This window comes from Pseudophryne corroboree, chromosome 8 (genome assembly GCF_028390025.1).
Source record: "Pseudophryne corroboree isolate aPseCor3 chromosome 8, aPseCor3.hap2, whole genome shotgun sequence".
Taxonomy (NCBI): Eukaryota; Metazoa; Chordata; class Amphibia; order Anura; family Myobatrachidae; genus Pseudophryne; species Pseudophryne corroboree.
The window spans coordinates 404469992-404497037 of NC_086451.1; the positions used below are offsets into that span (position 1 = coordinate 404469992).

The 27046-nt window shown below is 45.0% G+C and overlaps 1 protein-coding gene across 1 annotated transcript in view; it reads right to left on the reverse strand.

Moving 5' to 3' along the window:
• LOC134949320 (cytochrome P450 2C23-like) overlaps positions 1-27046 on the reverse strand; it is a 90542-nt gene that overhangs the window by 6866 nt on the left and 56630 nt on the right. Inside the window, exons 5-8 of the mRNA XM_063937816.1 lie at positions 14267-14443; positions 13996-14137; positions 1249-1436; positions 42-183 (exon numbers count right to left, since the gene is read on the reverse strand). Coding sequence (XP_063793886.1) covers positions 42-183; positions 1249-1436; positions 13996-14137; positions 14267-14443 — 649 coding nt within the window. The remainder of the gene's footprint in view (positions 1-41; positions 184-1248; positions 1437-13995; positions 14138-14266; positions 14444-27046) is intronic.

Consider the following 27046-nt stretch of genomic DNA (forward strand, 5'->3'; position numbering starts at 1 on the left):
ACTAGTTAGCTCAAATAATATAAAGTACAAGATGTTTGTACCTGCAGAAAATGGCATGAATGCATCATTCTTCTTAAAGCCACCATTCTCATCAAGAAAGTGTCCAGGATCAAACTTGTTTGGGTTCTTAAACTGTTTGGGGTCTTTCAGGACAGAGGTCAGGACTGGAAACACCATTGTTCCCTAAAAGTATTATTTTTCTTATTAGATTAAAAAAAAATACAGAAACCATGAACATAATATAGAGGTTTAGATTTGCATGAAATACAGAAACCATGAATATACTACAAAGATGTTGTAGCCATTTTAGAACATCAGTTAAAAGGAGTATTCCTCCTACCCATGAAGGATCCAAGTGAAGCAGCCATTTTAGGCACACTACATAGGATTGCACAGAACAGGCAATGCCCGCTATTGATGACACAATGGAGGAGGTAAAAATACTATGGGTAGATTTATCAATTTGTTTTCATTACAAAAATAATGTGGAAATGGTTGTTTTGCACACAATTTTCATGTTATTTTAGTATCACTTAAATGTATCAAAGCACTTTTGGAGTTTTCATAAAAATCTTTTCCAGGCCCTTCAAATGACATATTTTTAGTTAGCAGATTGCATTTCCCATGCTTTTAATGGGAAAGGCAATCTGGTTAAATTTGAGTTTAAATAGACCACAGGCTGATCACAAAGTAAGAAAATAGGTGCAGAATAGACAATAAATAGAAATAAATATCAATTCCCAGTGACTACTGATCCGTGAGCTCCTTTTGTGACCTGTTCAGCTGATCTGTGCAGTCAACTGAGGTGCACTAAAAGTGGCTGTCAGGCACTTTCAGTTGACTTCACAGTGCACAGACCAGCTGACCGGATCATAGAGGGAGATCACTGATCACTGGTCCCTGGGTGCAGGTAAGCTTATTTATATTTATTTCTATTCAACACCTATTTTATTTGTGCATGTACCGAGTGTTCTATCAGACACACTGGCAGTATGCACCGTCTGCATACTTGGCACTGCCTATGGGACATGTGCAAGTACAGGCTTTCACTTTGGCACAATCATGATGCGGAGACATAGGATTGGGAAGAAGAGGGAAGGTCATGTAGGGAATCCATGATGCAAAAGTAAGGAGAGTCATGCAAAGCAGTTAGTTTTTTGTACATAGAGGTCCATGGTAAAATTGATCAAAAACACAGATCCTATTTAATTATCCAACCATTCTTCACATTGTCTCTGGCAAAACTACCTTTGGAATATGATATCCCCTGAATGTTGTGTCCTTACTGGTTCCATGAGCCAGTCCCGCAGGGACAATATCAGCAAATCTCTGGATCTCATGTATAACAGCATCTGTGTACGGCATCTTAATCCTGTCCTCCATTGTTGGGCAGCGATCACTGCCTATTACATTGTCTATTTCCTTATGTAACTTCTCTGAAATATATAATATCACATTTATGGAACATTGAAAAGACTTTCATTTACGATTAATATTTGTCTATTTTTAATTTTTGTTATAATGCATCAGGAACAAAACACATATTAATTAAATTGCAAATATTCCAAACTGTCAGTAGCATATAGAGATCTGCAATTACCATTTTGGATTTCAATGACATTGTCAAACAAAATATTGGGTAAACCACATGATCTGATGGACCTTGAACATGGATTGTTGTCACTCGCAGCATCGATGCAAGCATGAGCTACACTGGTGAATTGTTCAAGGGTGACAGTTGTTAACGTCTGCACAGAGTGGACCAGCAGACCCGAATGTTGCATCCCACTACCTGTGTTCTGGACAAGGCCACAACCAAGATCCTAATAGAGTGTATGGACATAGTTGGCCCTGTATTTGCAAAAATAGTTCAGTGCTCTCTGCAGACTGGAATTTTTCCTGAACCCTTAAAGGTAGCAATTGTTAGACCTCATCTTAAAAAATCCTAAATTAGATCCCAACTGCAGGATCAACTACAGACTGGTATCAAACCTTACTTTTCTAGGAAAGGTTGTTGAGAAAGTGATCGACAATCAACTAGAAACCTACAAGAGAACCCATGAAATTTATGATCCATACCAGTCAGAATTCAGGAGAAGAAATAGCACTGAAACACCCCTGGTGTGTGCATTAAATAATCTTCTGATGGCAAGAGACAGAGGTGACAGTTTCATATTAATCTTTCTGGATCTCTCTGAAGCCTTTGCTACCATCTTCCATTTGATTCTGATTAAGCGTCTGAAAAATTGCTGTGGACTGAATGGTACAGTCCTTAAACAGTAGTAAGATCGGTGATTAAGATCTGCGCTTATAGGTATAGAGGCAGCCTGTATGGTACAAAGAGCCTTCACCAAGACCCCAATAGGACAATAGATACAAGAAAAATGACCACACCTGGCGCCACCATACACTAATAACAATAAGAATGGCTTACTTAGATATCAACCGATTGGATTTGATAAACACTGTTCTAGTGGAAATTTGTCAGTGGAATACAAGAGTCCACCCTTCTCAAAGAAATAACAAATCTGTAAAACCAATAAGAAAAAACATAGTGCAACCAGTTTTTTCGGTGAAGTGAAGAATATATTTTTATTGGTTCAACTCACATATGTATGAGTCAGTCATGCATATCATCCACCAGATGGCTATGCTTCTGAGGAAGGTCTGAGGACTGAAAGTGCGCTCAAGCACAAGGCTCAAACCATCTGGATCCCGCACAAGTGACCAACCGCAGCTGGTTCTGTTCTGTGGAGAGGTGTTCCAGTATCCCATTTGGGTGATATGCTTTTAATCCTTATGTTTAATGTAAGTTTGTTTTTGTCAGAATAAATTTTTATATGGTGAAGCAGTATTGCACTATATTTTTCTCCCTCTGAGTTCCTAGTCTCTCAGGACATATGAAGGGATTGAGGATCCACACCATCTGGTGGATGATATGCATGACTGACTCATACATATGTGAGCTGAACCAATAAAAATATCTTCTTCACTTCACCGAAAAAACTGGTTGCACTATGTTTTTTCTTATTGGTTTTACAGATTTGTTATTTCTTTGAGAAGGGTGGACTCTTGTATTCCACTGACAAATTTCCACTAGAAAAGTGTTTATCAAATCCAATCGGTTGATATCTAAGTAAGCCATTCTTATTGTTATTGGTGTATGGTGGCGCCAGGTGTGGTCATTTTTCTTGTATCTATGGTACAGTCCTTAGCTGGTTCAAATAATTTCTCACCGGCAGGTCACAGAGAGTTTCATCTGGAGTCCACTCATCATCACCACTGCCACTGCCATGTCATGTTTCACAAGGTTCTATATGATCCCCCATGCTATTTGTAGCATATATGCTACCACTGAGTGAGATAATCAGACGCCATGGCCTGGTCTACAAATGCTATGCAGATGATACCCAACAGTACTTGTCCTTTGCTCCGGGTACTGAGAGCCCAATAGTAACCATAAATGGTTGTCTAGCTGAGCTCCCGGAGTGGATTTGACTGAGTCCAGTTGGCTGTGACTGAATCCAGATAAAACAGAGGTCATTATGATAGGACCGTAACATCAAAGGACAATCATGCAGCATAGCTAACTAACTGGACTTACGCTCAAGGATTCAGAATTACAAACCACTAATCATGTGTGGAATCTTGGTGTTGTCCTGCATGGTGGCTTGACACTTAAACATCAGATATCAGCCACAATGAAATCCTCACTCTTTCACCTGAGGAACATAGCCAGAATCAAGCAATTGATTCATTCTGAAGATCTGCCAGAAATCATACTAGTGATGAGCGCCGGAAATTTTTCGGGTTTTGTGTTTTGGTTTTGGATTCGGTTCCGCGGCCGTGTTTTGGGTTCGAACGCGTTTTGGCAAAACCTCACCGAATTTTTTTTGTCGGATTCGGGTGTGTTTTGGATTCGGGTGTTTTTTTCAAAAAAACTCTCAAAAACAGCTTAAATCATAGAATTTGGGGGTCATTTTGATCCCAAAGTATTATTAACCTCAATAACCATAATCTCCACTCATTTTCAGTCTATTCTGAACACCTCACACCTCACAATATTTTTTTTGTCCTAAAATTTGCACCGAGGTCGCTGGATGGCTAAGCTAAGCGACCCAAGTTGCCGACACAAACACCTGGCCCATCTAGGAGTGGCACTGCAGTGTCACGCAGGCTGGCCCTTCAAAAAACTACTCCCCAAACAGCACATGACGCAAAGAAAAAAAGAGGCACAATGAGGTAGCTGTGTGAGTAAGCTAAGCGACCCTAGTGGCCGACACAAACACCTGGCCCATCTAGGAGTGGCACTGCAGTGTCACGCAGGCTGGCCCTTCAAAAAACTACTCCCCAAACAGCACATGACGCAAAGAAAAAACGAGGCGCAATGAGGTAGCTGTGTGACTAAGATAAGCGACCCAAGTGGCCGACACAAACACCTGGCCCATCTAGGAGTGGCACTGCAGTGTCACGCAGGCTGGCCCTTCAAAAAACTACTCCCCAAACAGCACATGACGCAAAGAAAAAAAGAGGCGCAATGAGGTAGCTGTGTGACTAAGATAAGCGACCCAAGTGGCCGACACAAACACCTGGCCCATCTAGGAGTGACACTGCAGTGTCACGCAGGCTGGCCCTTCAAAAAACTACTCCCCAAACAGCACATGACGCAAAGAAAAAAAGAGGCGCAATGAGGTAGCTGTGTGACTAAGATAAGCGACCCAAGTGGCCGACACAAACACCTGGCCCATCTAGGAGTGGCACTGCAGTGTCACGCAGGCTGGCCCTTCAAAAAACTACTCCCCAAACAGCACATGACGCAAAGAAAAAAAGAGGCGCAATGAGGTAGCTGTGTGACTAAGATAAGCGACCCAAGTGGCCGACACAAACACCTGGCCCATCTAGGAGTGGCACTGCAGTGTCACGCAGGCTGGCCCTTCAAAAAACTACTCCCCAAACAGCACATGACGCAAAGAAAAAAAGAGGCGCAATGAGGTAGCTGTGTGACTAAGATAAGCGACCCAAGTGGCCGACACAAACACCTGGCCCATCTAGGAGTGGCACTGCAGTGTCACGCAGGCTGGCCCTTCAAAAAACTACTCCCCAAACAGCACATGACGCAAAGAAAAAAAGAGGCGCAATGAGGTAGCTGTGTGAGTAAGCTAAGCGACCCTAGTGGCCGACACAAACACCTGGCCCATCTAGGAGTGGCACTGCAGTGTCACGCAGGCTGGCCCTTCAAAAAACTACTCCCCAAACAGCACATGACGTAAAGAAAAAAAGAGGCGCAATGAGGTAGCTGTGTGACTAAGATAAGCGACCCAAGTGGCCGACACAAACACCTGGCCCATCTAGGAGTGGCACTGCAGTGTCACGCAGGCTGGCCCTTCAAAAAACTACTCCCCAAACAGCACATGACGCAAAGAAAAAAAGAGGCGCAATGAGGTAGCTGTGGGACTAAGATAAGCGACCCAAGTGGCCGACACAAACACATGGCCCATCTAGGAGTGGCACTGCAGTGTCACCCAGGCTGGCCCTTCAAAAAACTACTCCCCAAACAGCACATGACGCAAAGAAAAAAAGAGGTGCAATGAGGTAGCTGTGTGAGTAAGCTAAGCGACCCTAGTGGCCGACACAAACACCTGGCCCATCTAGGAGTGGCACTGCAGTGTCACGCAGGATGGCCCTTCAAAAAACTACTCCCCAAACAGCACATGATGCAAATAAAAAAAGAGGTGCAAGATGGAATTGTCCTTGGGCCCTCCCACCCACCCTTATGTTGTATAAACAGGACATGCACACTTTAACCAACCCATCTTTTCAGTGACAGGGTCTGCCACACGACTGTGACTGAAATGACGGGTTGGTTTGGACCCCCACCAAAAAAGAAGCAATTAATCTCTCCTTGCACAAACTGGCTCTACAGAGGCAAGATGTCCACCTCATCATCATCCTCCGATATATCACCTTGTACATCCCCCTCCTCACAGATTATCAATTTGTCCCCACTGGAATCCACCATCTCAGCTCCCTGTGTACTTTGTGGAGGCAATTGCTGCTGGTCAATGTCTCCACGGAGGAATTGATTATAATTCATTTTAATGAACATCATCTTCTCCACATTTTCTGGATGTAACCTTGTACGCCGATTGCTGACAAGGTGAGCGGCGGCACTAAACACTCTTTCGGAGTACACACTTGTGGGAGGGCAACTTAGGTAGAATAAAGCCAGTTTGTGCAAGGGCCTCCAAATTGCCTCTTTTTCCTGCCAGTATAAGTACGGACTGTCTGACGTGCCTACTTGGATGCGGTCACTCATATAATCCTCCACCATTCTTTCAATGGGGAGAGAATCATATGCAGTGACAGTAGACGACATGTCCGTAATCGTTGTCAGGTCCTTCAGTCTGGACCAGATGTCAGCATCAGCAGTTGCTCCAGACTGCCCTGCATCACCGCCAGCGGGTGGGCTCGGAATTCTGAGCCTTTTCCTCGCACCCCCAGTTGCGGGAGAATGTGAAGGAGGAGATGTTGACAGGTCGCGTTCCGCTTGACTTGACAATTTTCTCACCAGCAGTTCTTTGAACCCCAGCAGACTTGTGTCTGCCGGAAAGAGAGATCCAAGGTAGGTTTTAAATCTAGGATCGAGCACGGTGGCCAAAATGTAGTGCTCTGATTTCAACAGATTGACCACCTGTGAATCCTTGTTAAGCAAATTAAGGGCTCCATCCACAAGTCCCACATGCCTAGCGGAATCGCTCTGTCTTAGCTCCTCCTTCAATGTCTCCAGCTTCTTCTGCAAAAGCCTGATGAGGGGAATGACCTTACTCAGGCTGGCAGTGTCTGAACTGACTTCACGTGTGGCAAATTCAAAGGCAGCAGAACCTTGCACAACGTTGAAATCATTCTCCACTGCGCTTGAGACAGGTACATTCCACCTCCTATATCGTGCTCAATTGTATAGGCTTGAATGGCCTTTTGCTGCTCCTCCAACCTCTGAAGCATATAGAGGGTTGAATTCCACCTCGTTACCACTTCTTGCTTCAGATGATGGCAGGGCAGGTTCAGGCGTTTTTGGTGGTGCTCCAGTGGTCTTCTGTACGTGGTGCCTGTACGCCGAAAGTGTCCCGCAATTCTTCTGGCCACCGACAGCATCTCTTGCATGCCCCTGTCGTTTTTTAAATAATTCTGCACCACCAAATTCAAGGTATGAGCAAAACATGGGACGTGCTGGAATTTGCCCAGATTTAATGCACACACAATATTGCTGGCGTTGTCCGATGCCACAAATCCACAGGAGAGTCCAATTGGGGTAAGCCATTCCGCGATGATCTTCCTCAGTTGCCGTAAGAGGTTTTCAGCTGTGTGCGTATTCTGGAAAGCGGTGATACAAAGCGTAGCCTGCCTAGGAAAGAGTTGGCGTTTGCGAGATGCTGCTACTGGTGCCGCCGCTGCTGTTCTTGCGGCGGGAGTCCATACATCTACCCAGTGGGCTGTCACAGTCATATAGTCCTGAGCCTGCCCTGCTCCACTTGTCCACATGTCCGTGGTTAAGTGGACATTGGGTACAACTACATTTTTTAGGACACTGGTGAGTCTTTTTCTGAGGTCTGTGTACATTTTCGGTATCGCCTGCCTAGAGAAATGGAATCTAGATGGTATTTGGTACCGGGGACACAGTACCTCCAACAAGTCTCTAGTTGGCTCTGCAGTAATGATGGATACCGGAACCACGTTTCTCACCGCCCAGGATGCCAAGGCCTCAGTTATCCGCTTTGCAGCAGGATGACTGCTGTGATATTTCATCTTCCTCGCAAAGGACTGTTGGACAGTCAATTGCTTGGTGGAAGTAGTAAAAGTGGTCTTACGGCTTCCCCTCTGGGATGACCATCGACTCCCAGCAGCAACAACAGCAGCGCCAGCAGCAGTAGGCGTTACACGCAAGGATGCATCGGAGGAATCCCAGGCAGGAGAGGACTCGTCAGAATTGCCAGTGACATGGCCTGCAGGACTATTGGCATTCCTGGGGAAGGAGGAAATTGACACTGAGGGAGTTGGTGGGGTGGTTTGCGTGAGCTTGGTTACAAGAGGAAGGGATTTACTGGTCAGTGGACTGCTTCCGCTGTCGCCCAAAGTTTTTGAACTTGTCACTGACTTATGATGAATGCGCTGCAGGTGACGTATAAGGGAGGATGTTCCGAGGTGGTTAACGTCCTTACCCCTACTTATTACAGCTTGACAAAGGCAACACACGGTTTGACAAATGTTGTCCGCATTTCTGTTGAAATACTTCCACACCGAAGAGCTGATTTTTTTGGTATTTTCACAAGGCATGTCAATGGCCATATTCCTCCCACAGACAACAGGTGTCTCCCCGGGTGCCTGACTTAAACAAACCACCTCACCATCAGAATCCTCCTTGTCAATTTCCTCCCCAGCGCCAGCAACACCCATATCCTCCTCATCCTGGTGTACTTCAACACAGACATCTTCAATCTGACTATCAGGAACTGGACTGCGGGTGCTCCTTCCAGCACTTGCAGGGGGCGTGCAAATGGTGGAAGGCGCATGCTCTTCACGTCCAGTGTTGGGAAGGTCAGGCATCGCAACCGACACAATTGGACTCTCCTTGTGGATTTGGGATTTCGAAGAACGCACAGTTCTTTGCTGTGCTTTTGCCAGCTTGAGTCTTTTCATTTTTCTAGCGAGAGGCTGAGTGCTTCCATCCTCATGTGAAGCTGAACCACTAGCCATGAACATAGGCCAGGGCCTCAGCCGTTCCTTGCCACTCCGTGTGGTAAATGGCATATTGGCAAGTTTACGCTTCTCCTCCGACAATTTTATTTTAGATTTTTGAGTCCTTTTTTTACTGATATTTGGTGTTTTGGATTTTACATGCTCTGTACTATGACATTGGGCATCGGCCTTGGCAGACGACGTTGATGGCATTTCATCGTCTCGGCCATGACTAGTGGCAGCAGCTTCAGCACGAGGTGGAAGTGGATCTTGATCTTTCCCTATTTTTGGAACCTCAACATTTTTGTTCTCCATATTTTAAAAGGCACAACTAAAAGGCACCTCAGGTAAACAATGGAGATGGATGGATACTAGTATACTTATGGATGTCGAGCGACTGCCGACACAGAGGTAGCTACAGCCGTGGACTACCGTACTGCGTCTGCTGCTAATATAGACTGGATGATAATGAGATAAAATTAAAATATATATATATCACTACTGCAGCCGGACAGGTATATATTATATAATGACGGACCTGCTTGACACTGTCAGCTCAGCACTGCAGACTCCTAAAGTAAGCTACTAGTATCAAGAAGATAGAAAAAAAAAACCACGGGTAGGTGGTATACAATTATGGATGGACGAGCGACTGCCGACACAGAGGTAGCTACAGCCGTGGACTACCGTACTGCGTATGCTGCTAATATAGACTGGATGATAATGAGATACAAAATAAATATATATATATATATATATATATATATATCACTACTGCAGCCGGACAGGTATATATTATATAATGACTGACCTGCTGGACACTGTCAGCTCAGCACTGCAGACTCCTAAAGTAAGCTACTAGTGTCAAGAAGATAGAAGAAGAAAAAAAACACGGGTAGGTGGTATACAATTACGGATGGACGAGCGACTGCCGACACAGAGGTAGCTACAGCCGTGGACTACCGTACTGCGTCTGCTGCTAATATAGACTGGATGATAATGAGACTTAAAATATATATATATCACTACTGCAGCCGGACAGGTATATATTATATAATGACGGACCTGCTGGACACTGTCAGCTCAGCACTGCAGACTCCTAAAGTAAGCTACTAGTATCAAGAAGATAGAAAAAAAAAACCCCACGGGTAGGTGGTATACAATTATGGATGGACGAGCGACTGCCGACACAGAGGTAGCTACAGCCGTGGACTACCGTACTGCGTCTGCTGCTAATATAGACTGGATGATAATGAGATATAAAATATATATATATCACTACTGCAGCCGGACAGGTATATATTATATAATGACGGACCTGCTGGACACTGTCAGCTCAGCACTACAGACTCCTAAAGTAAGCTACTAGTGTCAAGAAGATAGAAGAAAAAAAAAACCACGGATAGGTGGTATACAATTATGGATGGATGAGCGACTGCCGACACAGAGGTAGCTACAGCCGTGGACTACCGTACTGCGTCTGCTGCTAATATAGACTGGATGATAATGAGATAAAATTAAAATATATATATATCACTACTGCAGCCGGACAGGTATATATTATATAATGACGGACCTGCTGGACACTGTCAGCTGAGCATTGCAGACTCCTAAAGTAAGCTACTAGTATCAAGAAGATAGAAAAAAAAAAACACGGGTAGGTGGTATACAATTATGGATGGACGAGCGACTGCCGACACAGAGGTAGCTACAGCCGTGGACTACCGTACTGCGTCTGCTGCTAATATAGACTGGATGATAATGAGATAAAATTAAAATATATATATATCACTACTGCAGCCGGACAGGTATATATTATATAATGACGGACCTGCTGGACACTGTCAGCTCAGCACTGCAGACTCCTAAAGTAAGCTACTAGTTTCAAGAAGATAGAAAAAAAAAACACGGGTAGGTGGTATACAATTATGGATGGACGAGCGACTGCCGACACAGAGGTAGCTACAGCTGTGGACTACCGTACTGCGTCTTCTGCTAATATAGACTGGATGATAATGAGACTTAAAATATATATATATCACTACTGCAGCCGGACAGGTATATATTATATAATGACGGACCTGCTGAACACTGTCAGCTCAGCACTGCAGACTCCTAAAGTAAGCTACTAGTATCAAGAAGATAGAAAAAAAAAACACGGGTAGGTGGTATACAATTATGGATGGACGAGCGACTGCCGACACAGAGGTAGCTACAGCCGTGGACTACCGTACTGCGTCTGCTGCTAATATAGACTGGATGATAATGAGATATAAAATATATATATATCACTACTGCAGCCGGACAGGTATATATTATATAGTGACGGACCTGCTGGACACTGTCAGCTCAGCACTACAGACTCCTAAAGTAAGCTACTAGTGTCAAGAAGATAGAAGAAAAAAAAACCACGGATAGGTGGTATACAATTATGGATGGATGAGCGACTGCCGACACAGAGGTAGCTACAGCCGTGGACTACCGTACTGCGTCTGCTGGTAATATAGACTGGATGATAATGAGATAAAATTAAAATATATATATATCACTACTGCAGCCGGACAGGTATATATTATATAATGACGGACCTGCTGGACACTGTCAGCTCAGCACTGCAGACTCCTAAAGTAAGCTACTAGTATCAAGAAGATAGAAAAAAAAAAACCACGGGTAGGTGGTATACAATTATGGATGGACGAGCGACTGCCGACACAGAGGTAGCTACAGCCGTGGACTACCGTACTGCGTCTGCTGCTAATATAGACTGGATGATAATGAGATAAAATTAAAATATATATATATCACTACTGCAGCCGGACAGGTATATATTATATAATGACGGACCTGCTGGACACTGTCAGCTCAGCACTGCAGACTCCTAAAGTAAGCTACTAGTATCAAGAAGATAGAAAAAAAAAACCACGGGTAGGTGGTATACAATTATGGATGGACGAGCGACTGCCGACACAGAGGTAGCTACAGCCGTGTACTACCGTACTGCGTCTGCTGCTAATATAGACTGGATGATAATGAGATATAAAATATATATATATCACTACTGCAGCCGGACAGGTATATATTATATAATGATGGACCTGCTGGACACTGTCAGCTCAGCACTGCAGACTCCTAAAGTAAGCTACTAGTATCAAGAAGATAGAAAAAAAAAAAACACGGGTAGGTGGTATACAATTATGGATGGACGAGCGACTGCCGACACAGAGGTAGCTACAGCCGTGGACTACCGTACTGCGTCTGCTGCTAATATAGACTGGATGATAATGAGATATAAAATATATATATATCACTACTGCAGCCGGACAGGTATATATTACATAATGACGGACCTGCTGGACACTGTCAGCAGAATGCGTTTATAAAAACACCACACGACGAGTGTTCAACTTTTTCAGGCAGACAATCACAATATACTGGTGGTCAGCAGACAATCACAATATACTGGTGGTCAGTGGTCACTGGTCAGTCACACTGGCAGTGGCACTCTGGCAGCAAAAGTGTGCACTGTACTTAAAATATGTACTCCTGCTATAACTGCTCCCCAGTCTCCCCCACAATTAAGCTGTGTGAGCAGTGAGCACTCAGCACAGTCAGATAATGATATACAGTATTACATATGATGCAGCACACTGGGCTGAGCACAGATATGGTATGTGACTGTGTCACACTGTGTATCGTTTTTTTTCAGGCAGAGAACGGATTAATTAAACTGGTGGTCACTGGTCACACTATCAGCAGCAAGTAGAACTCCTCCTAATAATATGCTCCCCAAAATTAGTAAATCAAGTGTCTCTCTCTAGTACTCTAGTCTAAACGGAGAGGATGCCAGCCACGTCCTCTCCCTATCAATCTCAATGCACGTGTGAAAATGGCGGCGACGCGCGGCTCCTTATATAGAATCCGAGTCTCGCGATAGAATCCGAGCCTCGCGAGAATCTGACAGCGGGATGATGACGTTCGGGCGCGCTCGGGTTAACCGAGCAAGGCGGGAGGATCCGAGCCTGCTCGGCCCCGTGTAAAAAAAGCTGAAGTTCGGGGGGGTTTGGTTTCCGAGAAACCGATCCCGCTCATCACTAAATCATACATGCATTTTGTATCATCTCTATCAGACCACTGCAATGCCCTCTACCTTGGTCTCACAGCAAAAGAATTGCAGCGCTTATAGCTGGTACAAAACGCAGCTGCGAGGCTGTTAAATAAATAAATAAAAATTAATTATATGTTTCAGACTCTGCTTCTCTGCTTCATCCTAAGAGACTGACAAAGGCAAAGCTTAGGATGTCCTGAAGAGTAAGGCCCAGTACAGGTATTTCTTTATACAGTAGCAAGAAAGTTTATAATAGTGTATTGCCACGAAGGTTAATGTAATTGGTTATTTTTAAATTTTTGTAGCATACCAGACATTTCTATAGAATTTTCCACTATGAGTGGTATCCAATTAGCTGTGGTGAATAACCACAATTACTGGATTCGCCCAGGGCTATCCTTTTAGCCCCATACCTCAGCATGTATTGGGGATTATGTTTTGTATGTCGCAGAATTCCAGATAAGCAGCCTCAGGAGACATGTTTCTGGCCGATAACACTTGGGATCAGGAACTTATCGGCCAATAATTGGTGATTTACCGCACAGTAAAAACTGTCTGTAATTGGATAACCTAGTAGTATTAGCAGGCTTAAGAGACAATTTTTACCATGAGGTAAATCACAGCATGTAATAGGATACCACACTATGGGGGTCATTCCAAGTTGATCGCTCGCTAGCTACTTTTAGCAGCCATGCAAGTGCATAGTCGCCGCCCACGGGGGAGTGTATTTTTGCTTTGCAAGTGTGCAAATGCGTGTGCAGCCGAGTGGGACGAAAAGGATTTGTGCAGTTTCAGAGTAGCTCTGGACTTACTCAGCCCTTGCGATCAATTCAGTCTTTTTGGTGCCGGAATTGACGTCAGACACCCGCCCTGCAAACGCCTGGACACGCCTGCATTTTCCCAAACACTCCCACAAAATGGTCAGTTTGACACCCATAAATGCCCTCTTTCTGTCAATCACCTTGCGTTCGGCTGTGCGAATGTATCCTTTGCTAAATCCTTCGCCCAGCACCGATACTCTTTGTATCCATATGATGCGCCTGCGCATTGCGGAGCATACGCATGCACAGTCTTGCCATTTTTTTACCTGATCGCTGCGCTGCAAAAATCGGCAATGAGCGATCAACTCGGAATGACCCCCTATGAAACAATGTTACCTTGTATCTCAGGGAATTTGAGCAGAATCAGGAATCCATATCTTAGTGTCAAACTTGTAGTTTCAGTCCCAGCAAAAAACAGGTCAATTACTGTCGCCTTTAAGTTTTCATCATGAAATTCGGTGTTTGGGTTCTTTTTTTCCTAGTAGATATTTTAAGGATTTTGTTAGTAGTTAAACAAAGCATAAAGGGTTTCTACTGTATTCTTTCCACAAGCAGTGATTTATCATACTTTATCTATTTTTATTGCAAGCAATATCCCCAAATTCACCTCTTCCATCCTTATGAGGAAACAGTCTATGTAGTCTCGTGGGCAGTCCATATCCAGTGTGTTTTGGTGAGACCTCACTATGTCCTTTATAAAGTCCTCCAGATTTTTGAAAGTTAGGAAAAGTTTCTGGTGAGGGCCTGGGACATGTTTCAGCAAGGTTGGGAATATACTAAGAAGCTGAAATAAAAAGTAAAATTGAGAAAATAAAATGAATATTTGTCTGAAGTCTCATCTTGATAAAGTCTATAACCAAGGTTCCTGAAAGCTCAATAGTTTGCTAATTCCTAATTAATTAATTATTTACCCAAAATCATAGTTAATTAGTGCTCCCAGACAGAATTGGATATAAGGAGTTTATTTTATGAAAATAATAGATATTTTATTATAATGATACTTATACAGTCGAACCTGGTTAAGTGATATCTCAAAGGACGCCATGTTTAGTCTCACTTGAAGAGGAATTTCACTTATCTGTTTTCTCACTTATCCAGGTTCAAGTGTTTGTCACACTTACAGATGCTCTCACTTATGCAGGTTCAAACAGTACTTGTTTCACTGATCGGAAGTAGAGCCTTGTCAAAACCTGTACTTATCCCAGTTACAGCGGTTCAAAAGGTGGTCTTCTCATTCATAGCGGTTAATAAACTGGACTAATCTCACTTAAAGAAGTCCTAACAGCAATTGTCTCAATTATAGAGGTGATTATTTCTAATAATTGAAAAAATTTGTCTCAGGTTTGACAGTCTCACTAACAGAAGTTCTTTAGTGCAAAAATACCAAGACTTCACAATTAAGACCTCACAATTAGTCCCAGTAATAAAGATTTACCACTTATCCAGATTTTACTGTAATACATTCAGGACCTGATGCTGCATTAAAAAAAAGGGGAAATAATGCCAAAATAGCACATATTTATGCCCATAAGATTTTTCAGATGCACTTCTAGATGGCCATTCTGTCGGAAGGTCTACACCATAGTGCATCATGTCAGCAAACAGTATCATCTGTGTACAGGGCCGGTGCAAGGTTTCTCTGCACCCTAGGCAAAACTTCTGCCTACTGCCCATTCCCCCTACCCGCCCTTCAGGTGAAAGACATGCTGCTGCTCTCCTCCACCCCCATTCTCTTGCATGGCTTCTCTCTTCTCCCCATCTCCCCATTCTGTGTGGGTGCCTGCAGCTCTCACTCCCCCCCCCCCACTCTGTTAAATGTCTGCTGCTCTATCTCCTCCACATCTGTGCTGCTGCTCATTCCCCCCCCCCCAGACTGTGTGCATGTCTGCTGCCCCCCCTCCCCAGACTGCTGATCTGCTGCTCTCACCCTCTTTCCTTATCAAATGCAGAGAGTGCACTGTGCAGCCACCTTACCTGCGGGATGCGATGCAGAGTTGGGACTGAGTAGTCTGTGAAAGAGCCTGCAATGAAGAGCAGCACCACATGTCACCCCCAGCCAGGACTCTAGGAGCTGTCAAAGAAACTTCTTGTGCCAGGTGGAGGTGGAGCTGGAGGCTGCAATACGGGAGCTTGCCAGTTGCGACTACTGTAAGATACGAGTGTCCGGCGGGATTGCAGCAACTGTGAGGTAGGACCATGCTACCTTTTTCAGGCAGCTGTAGCAGGCCGCCCCCTCAGGATCCGGCGCCCCTAGGCAGCTGCCTAAAGCTGTCTAGTGGAAGCTCCGGCCCTGTCACTGTAGATATGCTGACCATTAGTATCCAACCCCCCAAGATGTGCCAGTAGAATATGTGCCAGGTTAATGTCATAGATCACACTTTTCCACTAATTTATTTTATTAGAAATAAGCCCTAATGGCTACTGTATTTTAATACGATGGAAATTAACATGATTTTGCAATGGCAATAACTCTGCCATATGTGATTCGTAAGGCATAACTTTACTTTATTCGGGGGTTTTACTCTTATGTTAAGAGTGAAAACAAATGTATTATACTTTTTAATTGTAAGCTTGCTTGTCTTACCTTTATTTCTCTATATATAGCACCAACTCATACATCTCTTCACTCATCTCAAGATATCTTCCTAACTGACCTCTTCGCACTGCACAAGATTTGCTTCTCTCATCCACACATATTACTTGTTCCCACTCAAAATTACAGGACTTTCTCTTACGCCCTAGAGGATGCTGGGGTCCACATTAGTACCATGAGGTATAGACGGGTCCACCAGGAGCCATTGGCACTTTAAGAGTTTCAGAGTGTGGGCTGGCTCCTCCCTCTATGCCTCTCCTACCAGACTCAGTTTAGAAAATGTGCCCCGAGGAGCCGGTCACAGCTAGGGGAGCTCTACAGAGCTTTTCTAGTAAAGTTTATTCTTAGAGTTTATTTTTTTTACAGGAGGCTGTTGGCAACAGCCTGCCTGCAGCTAGGGTCTAAGGGGGGAAGCAGTGTCCGCCCTGCGGGGTCTGTGCCACTGTCTCTGCTCAGTCCGCTGACTGGACACTGAGCTCCAGAGGGGTCAGATCATTCTCCGCCACAGGGGACCGCTCGCCCCAGCAGCATGCCGCCAACCCCTTACAGAGCTGAAGAGTGGTGAGACACCGACCCCCCTAGCAAGCGGGGGGCCGGTGTGAAGATGGCGGCAACTTGGAGGGAGCGCAGTATTAACTTCGCTCCTGGGAGGCTCAGAGGCACATGGTGCGGCGCTGTGAGGGGCGCCCTGGGCCAGCGCTTACCCCCACACTGGTTTAGAAGTCTGTTGGGGTCCGCAGATCTAAGCTAGCACATTTTACCTCAGGCCAGTATAATCTTTGAAGAGCGGGAAGACAGCGCAATTAAGGAGGCGGAGCTTCTCCTCAGAGCAGACCCAGCAGCGTTCCAGCGCCATTTTCCTGCCTGCACAGTGCTGAGAGGAAGAACAGGCTCCTCCACAGCAACTCCAGCTATTTGTACACGGTACCAGAGGGTAGTAGAAGAGAAGGGAGGCTGTAAAATGACTGTGTATCCTATTAAGGTGCACAGTCAGTGCTGACAAGGGTAATCCTTTTGCTAAAAGCGCTGTGTGTGGGTTGGCTCCAATCTCTGTGTCTCTCTTGCCATTCTTGGGAGGGGGGAATCTGTCTGCCCCCGTGTGTGTGTGTGTGTGTGTGTGTGTGTGTGTGTGTGTGTGTGTGTGTGTGGAGTGTTTGGTGGTCTCCTTTAGCTATGTCCAGGGACACTGTGTCTATTGCTGCAGAGGATTTATCCTCCCAGGATGAGCCCATTCCATGTAATCAGGATAGCACTGGTTTAGCACAGATACCTGCAAGGAAACCAGAGTGGTTTCCTTCTATCAAATCTTGGATTTCTCAGATTTCTGACAGGATTGCAAGTAATGAATCTGCAACCCAGAGTATGTCTGGTTTCTGGTACCTCAGGATGCCCAGCTATGTACCCCCACAAACATGCGCTTGTGCATGTCACACAAGATGACACGGATACCGATTCTGACACCACAGATGGTGATGGGGATGTGTTGCGGGGGTCCGCATCTCTTGCAAAGGGGGTGCAATTGTTGATAGAGGCTATCAGGGATGTGTTGAATGTTAATGATAGCAGGTTGAGGAGGCTTTTTTCACTGAAAATAAGAAAGCCTCGCTAACCTTCCCTGCGTCAAAGGAATTGAATGCTATATTTGAAAAGACAAAAAATTCCCGGTCCCTAAAAGGGTGCTGGTGGTGTTTCCTTTCCCTGAGGAAGATAGGATAAAAAGGGAAAACCCGCCGATTGTTGACGCATCTGTGTCCAGACTCTCAGAGAAGGTGGTTTTGCCTGTTCCGGGATCTACCGCCTTAAAGGAGCTGGCTGATAGAAAAATTGATAACACGCTTAAATAAATGTACACTGCTTCACAGGCCATATTACGTCCCACTATTGCTACTGCATGGATTGCAAAGGCTATAGCAAAGTGGTCAGCTACCTTACTTGAGGATTTGGATACAATGAAAAGGTATGACGTTGCTTTATATTTACGCAACATACATGATTCAGCAGGTACTATGCTAGAATCCATGAAAGACCTGGGTTCCATGGCTGTGGGAATATCTTCCATGTCTGTTTCAGATCGTCAGGGACTGTGGCTGTGCCAGTGGTCGGCCGACGCGGAAATCCAGGAAAAGTGTGGAGTCCCTACCCTATACAGGTCAGGCTCTCTTTGGGGAAGCTCTAGATGTATGGATATCCATGGCTACAGCGGGTAAGTCTCTGTTTATTCCCTCAGCAGAACCTGCTCCGAAGAAGTCCTTCTTTTCACCTGCAACGCAGTCCTTTCAGCCTAACAGGCCTAGAAAGCCCAGAGGGTCCAATACCTTCTTTAGGGGAAATCGAGTTAAGTCCAAGAAACCTGCAGCTGCAGGTTCCCAGGAACAAAAGCCTGCTACAAGTAAGCCAAAGTCCTCCACGTGACGGTGGACCATGCGGCCTGGAGATGGGGCCAGTGGGAGCCAGACTCAGACACTTCAGTCACGTCTGGGTATCGTCCGGCCTGGATCCCTGTGTGATAGATATTGTATCCCAGGGATACAGGTTGGAATTTCAAAGTCTCCATCACCACTTTTTCAAATCAGGCTTGCTGACTCAGCAGCACTGTGCTACAAGATGATGTCCAAAAACTGGTGGAGGCACAGGTCATTGTACCTGTATTACCTCACATGCAGAACAAAGGATATAATTTGAACCTTTTCATGGTACCAAAAACCGGATGGTTTGGTCAGGCCCATTCTGAACCTCAAATCATTGAACCCCTTTCTAAAGGAGTTCACGTTCAAGATGGAGTCTCTCAGGGCAGTGATATCAGGTCTGGAAGAGGGGGAATTCCTGGTATCCCTGGATTTCAAGTATGCGTACCTCCACATTCCGATATGGCTTCCGCATCAGGCTTATCTCCATTTTGCATTGCTGGACTCTTATTTCCAGTTCCAGGCCCTGCCATTTGGCCTTTCCACAGCACCAAGGGTGTTTACCAAGGTGATGACAGAAATTATGATTCTCCTCCGCAAACATGGTGTGAACATCATTTCTTATCTGGACGATCTGCTGATAAAGGCATCCTCCAAGGAAAAGCTGCTGCAATCCATTGTCCTCACAACACACCTCCTCAGGAGTCATGGTTGGATTCTGAACCTTCCAAAGTCACATTTGGAACCAACCCAGGGGTTGTCCTTTCTGGGAATGATCCTGGACACAGAAGTGCAAAGGGTGTTTCTTCCGCAGGAAAAGGCATTGGTGATACAAACTATGGTCCGGGATGTCCTGAAGCCAGCCTGGGTGACGGTTCATCAATGCATTCGCCTATTGGGAAAAATGGTGGCCTCTTATAAGGCTCTCCAGTACGGGAGGTTCCACGTTCGGACCTTCCCACTGGATGTTCTGGACAAGTGGTCGGGATCTCATCTCCACATGCATCAGAGAATTTGTTTGTCGCCAAAGGCAAGGATTTCACTCCTCTGGTGGCTCCAATTGCCTCACCTTCTGGAAGGCCGCAAGTTCGGGATTCAGGACTGGGTTCTTCTAACCATGGATGGGGAGCAGTCACTCAAGGAGTAACCTTCCAAGGATGGTGGTCATGCCTGGAAGCCGGCCTGCCCATCTACATCCTGGAACTAAGATCAGTCTACAACAGGCTTCTTCAAGTTGCCCCTCTTCTAAAAAATTGGGCCATTCAAGTGCAGTCGGACAATGTAACAACAGTGGCTTACATAAACCGACAAGGTGGAGTGAAGAGCAGAGTGGCAATGTCATAGGTGACAAGAATACTCCTCTGGACAGAAAAGCATGCATTGGCACTGTCAGCCATCTTCATTCTGGGAGTGGACAACTGGGAAGCAGACTTCCTCAGCAGATCTCGATCCAGGGGAGTGGGGTATCCATCCGGAGGTGTTCACGAAAATAATAGACCTCTGGGGTTTGCCCCAAATAGACATGATGGCATCTCATCTCAACAAGAAGCCACAGTGTTATTGTTCCAGGTTGAGGGACCCACAGGTAGTGGCAGTGGACGCCCTGGTGTCTCCGTGGGTGTTCCGGTCAGTTTATGTGTTTCCACCACTACCACTCATCCCAAGAATCCTAAAACTCATAAGTAGAACAAGGGTTCAAGTGTTCCTCATTGCCCCAGACTGGCCAAGAAGGGCTTGGTATGCGGACCTTCTGAATCTACTGCAAGAAGAGGCCTCTTCTTCTTCGGGAGGACCTGCTGCAGCAGCGGCCGTTCGCCTATCAAGACTTACCGTGGCTACGTTTGACGACATGGAAGTTGAGAGCATGATACTTGCTCGGAACGGTATTCCGAAGGTTATTCCTACCGTCATACTGGCTAGGAAAGGGGTAATGTCTAAACATTACCATCATATTTGGAAGAAAAATGTCTCTTGGTGTGAATTCAAAAAGTTTCCTACAGTGGAGTTTCAACTGGGATGTTTCCTCCTATTCCTGCAAGCAGGAGTGGATATGGGCTTGAGGTTGGGTTCTGTAAAGGTCCAGATTTTGGCCCTACCCACTTTCTTTCTGAAACAATTGGCTTCCCTCCCTGAGGTTCAGACCTTTTTGAAGGTTCTGCATATCCAACCTCCCTTTACATAGTAACATAGTAATTGAGGTTGAAAAGAGGCAATTTGCCCATCATGTTCAACCATTATTAAGTTGTGATGAATCTACATACCCGCTGAGTAATGTTTAATGACTAGTTAACTACTATTACCCCCAGATTAACCATTTTGATATTTTAAATATTATAACCTTGGATATCATTTTCATTCAGAAATGTATCCATTCCTTTTTTAAATCCATTTACAGAGTCCGCCATTACCACCTTCCCTGGCAGGGAATGCCACATCCTTATTGCCCTAACAGTGAAGAACCCTTTCCTCCATCGCGTTCGGAACTTTCTCTCCTCCAGCGCAGCGAGTGCCCACGTGTCCTAAACTGTGTTCTTTTAATAAATAATTCCTCTGATAACTCTTTGTAATGCCCCTTTACATATTTGAAGATATTAATAATATCCCCTCTTAGACGCCTCTATTCTAGTGTATACATATTCAACCTATTAAGCCTTTCCTCATAATCCAGTCCCTCTAGGCCTTTAATCAATTTAGTAGCTCGTATTTGAACCCTTTCGAGTTCACTGATATCTTTTTTATACAGTGGTGCCCAAAACTGAACACAATATTCCAGGTGCGGACGTACCAATGCTTTATACAGCGACAGGATTACATCCGAGTCCCTTGGCTCAATTCCCTGTTTTATGCACGCTAGCACCTTACTTGCCTTCTTTACTGCGCTTTGACATTGTGTATGGTTGTTAAGCCTATTATCAATGAGTACCCCCAAATCCTTTTCCCAATCTGTTTTACCTAGTCACTCCCCATTTAGTATGTAGGCTGCAAGTTTGTTTTTAGTCCCGAAATGCATAACCTTGCATTTGTCTGTATTGAACCTCACTTTCCATTTAGACGCCCAGAGTTCAAGTTTAAGATAGATCATTCTGTAAGGTCTCCACATCCAATTCCAAGTTGATTACCTTACACAATTTTGTATCATCTGCAAAGATTGACACTGTGCTTTCCAGGCCTATTTCTACTGTAGGTCATTGATAAATATGTTGAACAGTAGTGGACTGAGTACGGAGCCTTGTGGTATACCGCTGACTACTGTGGACCAGGTTAAGTACTTCCCATTGACCACTACTCACTGTACCCTGCTATTCAACCAGTTGCTTATCCATGTGCAAATAGTTTTTCCTAGGCCAAGCTCCTTTAATTTGATGATCAGTCTCCTGTGAGCTACTGTATCGAAGGCTATTGCAAAATATAAGAGACTACATCCACTGCTTTTCCCTGATCAAGATTATTGCTCACTTCCTCATAGAAGCTAATTAAGTTAGTCTGACATGACCTGTCCCTCACAAACCCATGCTGGTTCTTGCTAATAATCCTAGTGGTCTGTAGATTCTCCTGTATGCTGTCCCTTAGAATTCCTTCCAATATTTTCCCCATTATAGACGTCAAACTTTTTAAATAATAGCACTACCTCAGCTATGCGCCAATCCTTCGGTACCATGCCTAATCTAATTGAACTATTGAAAATCAAGTATAGGGGTTGTGCTAGTTGTGAACTAAGCTCCATAAGAACCCTTGGGTGAAGTCCATCGGGACCAGGTGATTTATTAACCTTAATTTTGCTTAGTCTCTCTCGGATTACTTCTTCACTTAAACAAGTTTCTAACCATGGATCTTTACTGTCACAATTGTTATGCTTTACTCCCACCAACAGTTCTTCTCTGGTGAATACTGATGAAAAAAAATTGTTCAGTATTTCCACTTTTATTTCGTCATCATTTATCAATTCTCCAAATTCATCTTTTGATGGACCTATATTCTCCTTTTTTAGCCTTTTAACGTTTATGTATTTAAAAAAAAAATTAGGATTGGTTTTACTCACTATAGCAATTTGCTTTTCATTTTAGATTTTAGCTGCTCTTATTGCTTTTTTGCTTTTCTTATTACATTCCTTGTATTACTTGAAGAACTCTTCCTTTCCATTAGATTTAAATGTTTTGAAAGCCCACTTTTTTATCCATTTCTGCCTTAACCTTCTTGTTAAGCCACATCGGCTTGAGTTTAATACTCCTGCGTTTACTGCCCATGGGATTAAATTTATGAATATTGCTATCCAGCAACCCCTTTAAAACATCCTTCCGAGGTATTCTTGTTATTAAACAAAATCTCCCACTCTATGTCGTTAAGTGCAGATCTCAGCATACTGAAATTAGCCTTCCAAAAGTTAAAAGTTTTGGTGGAACCCCTGTAGCTATGTTTCCTGAAACTGATGTTGAATGTGATCATATAGTGGTCTATTATGATTCCAGCACTCCTGACCGGAGGAGATTTTATGACAAGGACCAGAGCGCTGGAATGGAATGCAGGTAACGGGAGCAGGAAAGACTAGTTGCCCCTGGCGCCCTAACTCTATTGTCTCACCCGTGCTATCGGAAATCCCCTGTGAGACTATGGTTTCTTGAGCCCCTGGCAGCCACGTTTGAAGGGCGGATTATGTCTGCCCAACTCCGGTGCCCCCCGGTCTTAGTGAGAGACAAAGGGAAATCCGAGGCAGGATGATAACAAGAGGACCTCTGACTGAAAGGACAACAAGCTAACTAACAAAACCTGAAGTATGTGCGGAAACCCGCCAGGGAAAAGGACAACCAAAATCCACTTGTCCAATACTCCTACCCAGCACCGCCGGATACCAAAGTGGACCTGTGGAAGCGGAACCCTCCGCGAAATGCTCCAAAACACAAATAATAAATAATAAAGCGGACAAGCCGCAACACACGGCAAAGCCGCGACTCACGAACACCACTGGATGTTATATGGTGATTAGTCAGGACTCCAGGAATAAGATGACAACTTCCGAGTTCAGGACTTCCGAATACTGGAATGACCGGATACAGCAAGACTGGAACAGACTCTCAGCAAACAGAGACAGCATGCAGGAAGCTATTACCGGCGTCTGTGAGAAGCCCTGGGAGTGTATTTAACAAGGAGTCCTCCAATCAGCTGCCAAAAGGCTGATTAGAATAAATGCCATGCAGCTGCCTTGCTGCACGGCCAGAGAGCAGGTGAATACATTAACTCCTTAAGCCTAGCAACGGGGAACGCGGTCCGCCAGTGGCGTCCCCGTTGCTAGGGTCCGTGCGGCTCAGCGCGCCCGGCGTCCAGCGTTGCCAGGGAGCCGGCGGCTGTCCGCGTACGGCGTCCCTGGTTGCTAGGCGCCGGGCCGCACCGACAAGCGGACCCGGGCGCCTAACAGTACCCCCCCTTGAGGAGGGGTCAAGGAACCCCTAAAGCCAGGCTTCCAAGGAAATTCCCGAAAAATGCCCTCTTGAGCCTTGGGGCATGAAGATCCTTATCCAGGACCCAGGACCTTTCCTCTGGACCATAACCTCTCCAGTGAACCAGAAAATAAAGCCGGCCCCTGGACAACTTGGAATCGAGAACCTTCTCCACCAGGAACTCCTGTTGTCCCTGTACATTCACTGGAGATCTTCCCTGAGAGATCTTCCGAGGAAATTTATTGGAAGAAATGTATGGCTTCAACAGGGAGCAATGAAACGTATTACCAATCCGAAGAGATTTTGGTAAACGTACCCGGAAAGCAACTGGGTTAACTTTTTTAATGATATGAAATGGTCCAATAAATTTGGGTCCCAACCTAGCTGAAGATTGTCGAAGTCTAATGTTACGAGTCGACAACCATACCCTATCTCCCACCTTAAAATTGCAAGGACGTCGGAGCCGGTCAGACAAATTTTTCTCTCGAAAGGCCGCTTTTCTGAGAGCAATGTGCACTTTTTCCAAATGGCTCTGAGATGGGAGGTTAAGGTCAGCGAGGAAACTGAGGAATGTTGAAAAAAAAGAATTAGCTCTGGGGTGAAAACCAAAAACTGAAAAGAATGGAGACACGTTGGTGGAGGAATGACAAGAATTATTGTAAGCAAACTCCGCCAATGGAAGAAACTCGGACCAATCATTCTGGAGTTTGGCTGAGTACAAACGCAAATACTGTTTCAATGATTGGTTAACTCGCTCGGTTTGCCCGTTGGACTGTGGGTGGTAACCAGATGTTAATGACAATCTCATCTTTAATGAAGCACAAAAACACTTCCAGAATTGTGCAATGAATTGTGGACCCCGATCAGAAACAATATCAGTGGGCAACCCATGAAGTCTGAAAACATGGCGGAGAAACAACACTGCCAATCCTTGGGCAGATGGCAGTCGGGGAAGGGCAATGAAATGAGCCATCTTGCTAAAACGGTCTACTACCACCCAAATGACTCTGCATCCAGCTGAAAGGGGAAGGTCCACCACAAAATCCATGGAGATATGAGACCATGGCCTGAGAGGGACATTCAAGGTCATAAGTTGCCCAATAGGCAAGGAACGGGGAACCTTATGATGTGCACAAACCTGACATGAAGAAACAAACTCCTTAACGTCTTTAGAAAGACCAGGCCACCACACCGAGCGGGAGACTAACTCCAATGTCTTAGAGATCCCTGGATGCCCGGAAACTTTGTTATCATGGAACTCAGTCAAAACAGTAGCTCTCAAGAACTCAGGGACGTAAAGACGAAAAGCAGGAGTATTTCCAGGAGCTTGGTGTTGAAGCTGTTTTAACTGGGTAAATAAATCTTGTGTGAGGCCTGCCCAAATGACTGAAGATGGAAGTATGGGAGTAACAGGACTGTTATCATGAACCGGAAGAAAACTGCGTGACAGAGCATCTGCCTTGGTATTCTTGGAACCTGGCCTGAAAGTTATAATAAATTTGAAATGAGTAAAGAACAAAGCCCAACGAGCCTGCCAGGCATTCAGCCGCTTAGCTGATTCGATGTATTGCAGATTCTTATGGTCAGTCAATACTGAAATGGTATGTGTTGCTCTCTCCAGCCAATGCCTCCACTCCTCGAAAGCCCATTTTATTGCCAGTAATTCCCGGTTACCAACGTCATAGTTGGATTCAGCGGAAGAGAATTTCCTGGACATAAAGGCACAAGGATGTAGTTCCTGAGACTCTGGATCCTTTTGAGATAGTATAGCCCCTACTCCAACCTCCGAGGCATCAACCTCCACAACGAAGGGCAATCCAGGATTGGGATGTCTGAGGACAGGAGCCGAGACAAAAGCTTGTTTCAAGGCCCGAAAGGACAACTCCGCTTCACGCGACCAGTTGGTAGGATCCGCTCCTTTCTTTGTCAGGGCCACAATGGGAGCAACCAGGTCGGAAAAAGAATGAATGAACCTCCTGTAATAATTCGCAAACCCTAAAAAGCGCTGAATTGCTTTTAAATTGGTGGGTTGCGCCCAACTAAGGATGGCCTGGAGCTTCTTTGGTTCCATGAAAAATCCCAGAGGGGAAATAATGTATCCTAAAAAAGATACCTCCGTGACATGAAACTCGCATTTCTCCAGTTTGGCATATAGATGATTCTCACGTAACTTTTGAAGAACATGACGCACCTGGGTAACGTTGTTCAATAGAGTTAGAATAAATCAGGATGTCGTCTAAGTAAACGACCACGAATTTCACTAGGAAGTCACGGAGCACATCGTTAATGAGGTCCTGGAAAACTGCTGGAGCGTTAGACAAGCCGAACGGCATCACTAGGTACTCGTAGTGACCCGACTGAGTACTGAAGGCTGTCTTCCACTCATCTCCGGACCTGATTCGGATGAGGTTATACGCTCCTCTTAGATCAAATTTGGAGAAAATCACAGCCGAACGCAGCTGATCAAAGAGGACAGAAATCAGCGGCAGAGGATAAGTATTTTTAAGTGAGATTTTATTTAGGGCTCTATAGTCAATGCAAGGTCTGAGCGAGCCATCCTTTTTCTCCACAAAGAAGAAGCCTGCACTTAAAGGAGATTTAGATGGCCTGATAAATCCTTTCCCTAGGCTCTCTTTAACATAGTCATTCATGGCCGCAGTTTCTGGCCCGGATAAAGCATATAACCTTCCCTTTGGCAATGCGGCACCAGGAATTAGCTCAATGGCGCAATCATAAGGCCGATGGGGAGGCAGAATGTTTGCATTGCCCTTGGAGAACACATCAGCAAACTCCTGGTACTCCACGGGAATGAGTTCAGGAATGGCAGCAGCTATTCTGACTGGAAACTAAATACATTCCTTATCACAGAAGGAACCCCATTGAGAAATCTCCCCTGACCGCCAATCAATGGTGGGATTGTGAAAGGCCAGCCAAGGGTGACCCAGAACCACTGGAAC